At 48.8% G+C, this 3,785-nt stretch overlaps 1 protein-coding gene across 1 annotated transcript; it reads left to right on the forward strand.

Moving 5' to 3' along the window:
* Window positions 1-1,406: 1,406 nt before the first annotated feature.
* Window positions 1,407-3,505, forward strand: LOC118480196 (inner centromere protein-like). The gene is made up of 7 exons (XM_035974916.1): window positions 1,407-1,545; window positions 1,616-1,759; window positions 1,838-1,993; window positions 2,070-2,489; window positions 2,709-2,863; window positions 3,008-3,088; window positions 3,326-3,505. Exons 1-7 carry the CDS (start codon window positions 1,407-1,409, stop codon window positions 3,503-3,505), a joined length of 1,275 nt encoding a protein of 424 aa, XP_035830809.1.
* Window positions 3,506-3,785: the final 280 nt, after the last annotated feature.

Genomic DNA, 3,785 nt, shown 5'->3' on the forward strand with positions numbered 1-3,785 from the left:
ATGGAGATATATATTTTTGCCTATTTTTAGTGGTATGTAAAAAAACGACATGCGGTATGGGTTATGGTGCGGTATACCAAAGAAACCGCATGCCGCTTATAATTGGATAATGTAGTCGCTTTTTGTTGCATACGTGGCTGATCTCACGTGTGAGTTGGTGGAAGTTGGTGAGATCATTCTGGCATGTGCTTAAATGAAAGGACATTTACACTGCCCGAGGCATTAAATGCACTGTAGCAAGGAGTGTAAAGGTCTCTCTTGTCAGGCGCGTGGGCGGCCACGCGGCGTGGTAACCGTCAGCGGAAACGTCGCTTGACACGTGGTATCGCGTAATTCGCTCTTTTTGAACGTGATGATTCAGTTTCTCCCTCCGCATTAATTGTGATGGGTATATAAGGGGGAACCGTTCGTGGTTTCCCCTCACTTGTTGAAAATTTCAAAAATTTCCTGGTGAGAGAAAAGAAGTTACTTTGTCTTCTCCGATCAATTGTTTGAAGTTTCCGGTGAGGTTTTCTGAGTTTGTAGTGTTCATCTTCTTTATTCCTGATGGCTGAACCATCGAATCCACACAATGTGGAGGGTGAGAACCCTGAACAGCCGGTAGTGGCGGCTGATGAAGACGAAGATGATGACGTTGATGCTGCCGGTGGTGGGTTACCGGTGTTGAAGTGGTCAAAGAATGGTTTTAAAAACCTGATGACCACTATTCATATGGCCGACGAATGGAAGGCTACTTACCCACAAGAGGGGGACACTGGTGCAGATGCTCCGGCCGGTTATATTACAATGTGGGCAGATTTTTTCACCAAAGGCAACCTTCGGTTGCCATTGACGGTGTTTGTTGCGGAGGTGTTGGAGTACTATCATCTCCATATCTCCCAACTTAGTCCATTTGGGATGTTCTGAATCAGGAACTTTGAGTATACCTTTCGTGCTCATGGGCTGCCCATTACCGTTGAGAATTTCCGGCGGTTTTCCCAGTTGACGGTAAACACCGGTTTTTTCTCTTTTACTCAACGTCATGGGAGTTTGAAGTTGATGACACCCCCTAAGGGTGTGACCGGCTGGAAGAAGAAATTCTTCTATGTTAAAGCCTGTGCGGTATATGCCAATATGACTTTTCGGGATGTCATTATTAGTGTCACTTATGAAGATATTCCTGTTGCCACTGCGAAGACTGTGGACTGGTTCTCTAGGCTGCGGCCTATTGAACTCAAGAAGTTAGACAACAACCAGCTGTGGGTGTTGCGGATGATGCTTACTAGGCCGGACAGGAAGGCAAGGCCCGTTGTGCCGGAAAAGAGTGGTGGTAAGCCTGTTACTCTTTATTGTTTTCCTTGCTTCATTATCCTTGTAGTAGTATGCATGCATGTGTTGTATCAGCGGATGCGGTTGGCTTGTGGAGGATGTTTGAGCCCGATTTCAAGGGCCAAGTTGATCTGATTCCGGTTGAGTTACGGGAAGGTTTTAATCTAGAAATTGTTGGTAACTTCCGTGTACCCAAACGTGATGTGTTGAGGGCACCCGTGCCAGAAGGCGAAAAAGGTATTATCCAAGTTGTACTTGTTTTCCAAGTTTACCCTCGTAATTTGTTTGCTTGATTTCTCCCATGCAGCTATCCTTGCGGACTTTGGGAAGTTTGAAAAGTGCATCCCCAAGAAGCATGTGGAGAAGAAGCAGGTGAAGAAAACCGCGCGGGGTCGTGGTAAGGAGAAAGCTGAGGGCTCAGTTGTCCCTCCTCCGGTGTCTCAGGCCGCAGGTACCTATCGATCTTGTTATGGCAGATATACCGATTACGTGGTAGTATCTGATACCCTTGAGGGTTTGGGTGTTCTAGGTAGTGCGGCTGCGAGTGGAACCGCTGCGGGCTCCCGCGTTGTTGGTAAGAAGAGAGAACCAGAGCAAAAGGCTGCTGGTGGTGGTGAATTGAAGCGTCGGAAGCTGCAGTCTAAAAGGACTGCTCCGACGCAAAAGAAACCTGCGGTTGCTGCTGGTAAGTATATAACTGTTGCAAGTGTTTTGTAAGCACAACTTGTTTATTGATAGTTATTGCTTTGTTTATATTGCAGAACCCGAAGATGCAGGATATTCTCTCTTTGATGCTCCTTTTTCTCCCTCGCATACCACAGCTGCGGGTGCGGGGGTACCAAAGGAGCCTGCGGCACCTTCTGTCAAGGTGGTTCCTGATCCCCCCGTACAGGTGGAGGAAACAGTGGAGAATACTGCTGCCCAGATTTTTGATACTATGGATTCCTCCAACAACCTGATCAGCCCAACTGATGGCGATGGGTTGGACTTGAGGTTTTCAGATACTGGGAAACAGAAGTCGGATGCTGAGCCGCGGCAGACTGATGCTGAGCCGCAGAAATCTTCTGCTGGTGAGAAGGTTACCAGTTCTTCTTCCGGTGGTGCGGATTATGATGGGCCTCCTATTCAGCCTGGGGAGTCTAAATTGGAGTACTATTACTGCACCTACACACAGGATCGAAGTACAGCTTATCATCGACCCCCCTGGACTGTTATGCAGGGGGGTGATATTTCGAACGATCCTTCCGCGTGCAGGGAGATTCTGGGTGGTCTGGGCACCCCATTTGAAACTGAACGTGCCCGTGCCGCACCCCGTGAGCTGCGCATCAACCAATTTTCTACGATGCTAGTAGGAAGTTCCATTGTGGCGAATGCCATTTTGGAAGATTATAAGATGCTAGGCCGCAGGGAAGAAGAAGCTGCTCGTTTGTGGGCCGAAGCAGAAGAGTTGGTGAAGGCTGCTCGTGCGGGTGCGGAGCAACTTGAAAGAGAGAGAGCTGCTTTTGATAAGCAGAAACAGATTGCAGCGTGGGATGCAACTGCTGAGCTGAAACAGGTTCGTACTCTTGCCAAGTTACTTTCTGATGAACGCAAGAGTTGGAACGAAAAGTTTTCCAATGAGCGCAAGAAGTGGAATGAATCTTGGGCTAACCAGAATGACAATCTGTTTCGTGCTCGTCAGGAGTTGACGAATGCCAAGGCAGCGAACGCTGCTTTGGGCAAAGAGAAGGCTGCAGCTGAGGCGATTGCGGTTAAAGCGCAGCAGGCGGAGGCCCGGGCTGTAAAGGCGCTTGAAGAGGCCAAGGAAGCGGGGGCTCGTGCTGCAAAGGCCCTTGAGGAGGCCAAAGAGAGGGAGAGTCGCTCTTCTAAGGCTCTTGAGGAGGCGAATGCCGAGCAGACCCGTTTAAAGTAGGTTGTTAGCAGCCTTCAGGTATGATTCGTTATTCCTGTTGTATTTTTCTTACCGCCTTTTGAGAATTTTTACTGACTTTGTGAACTGTTGATTGTTCTTTGAAAGGCTGAAGTTCAGACCCGGGAGGTCGCGGTTACAGACCTCACAGCCCGCGTTAGTGTTGCGGAAGAGCGGGCTAATGTTGCCGTTGAAGCCAGAGATGCTCTGACTTCTTCGCTCCAACAACTGGAGGCTGATCGTGAGTGGATGCGGAGTCAAGGCATTGCACATGTAAGTATTTTGTGACTTTGTATCAAAGGTTGACCATATGATGACCTTATTATCCTTTTGTTGCAGATTGTTCAGGCCATCATGGATGCTCCTGAAACCGCAACTGGTTTGGACTTGGTCAAGGAACGTGCCCGCGATGCCGGTTTTAAAGCTGGTTATAGCCGCTGTATCGGTCACATAAACGTCATGTCTGAAGGCGGTTTCACTGAAGAGCGATCCGGGTTTCGTGACGTGGACACCGAAGGGCGCCTTAACGCGGCTGTTGCCTCCTTTTATGATATGTCCCTCTCTTGCG

Source organism: Helianthus annuus, chromosome 7, assembly GCF_002127325.2.
Source record: "Helianthus annuus cultivar XRQ/B chromosome 7, HanXRQr2.0-SUNRISE, whole genome shotgun sequence".
Lineage (NCBI taxonomy): Eukaryota > Viridiplantae > Streptophyta > Magnoliopsida > Asterales > Asteraceae > Helianthus > Helianthus annuus.

Excerpts from the sequence above, each read along its gene's own strand:
- LOC118480196 (XM_035974916.1), top strand. The coding sequence starts at position 1,407 with ATGTTTGAGCCCGATTTCAAGGGCCAAGTTGATCTGATTCCGGTTGAG. Across the intron at positions 2,490-2,708 it reads CACCTACACACAGGATCGAA|GCCGCAGGGAAGAAGAAGCT; the intron begins GTACAGCTTATC and ends ATAAGATGCTAG. Across the intron at positions 3,089-3,325 it reads AGCAGGCGGAGGCCCGGGCT|GCTGAAGTTCAGACCCGGGA; the intron begins GTAAAGGCGCTT and ends GTTCTTTGAAAG.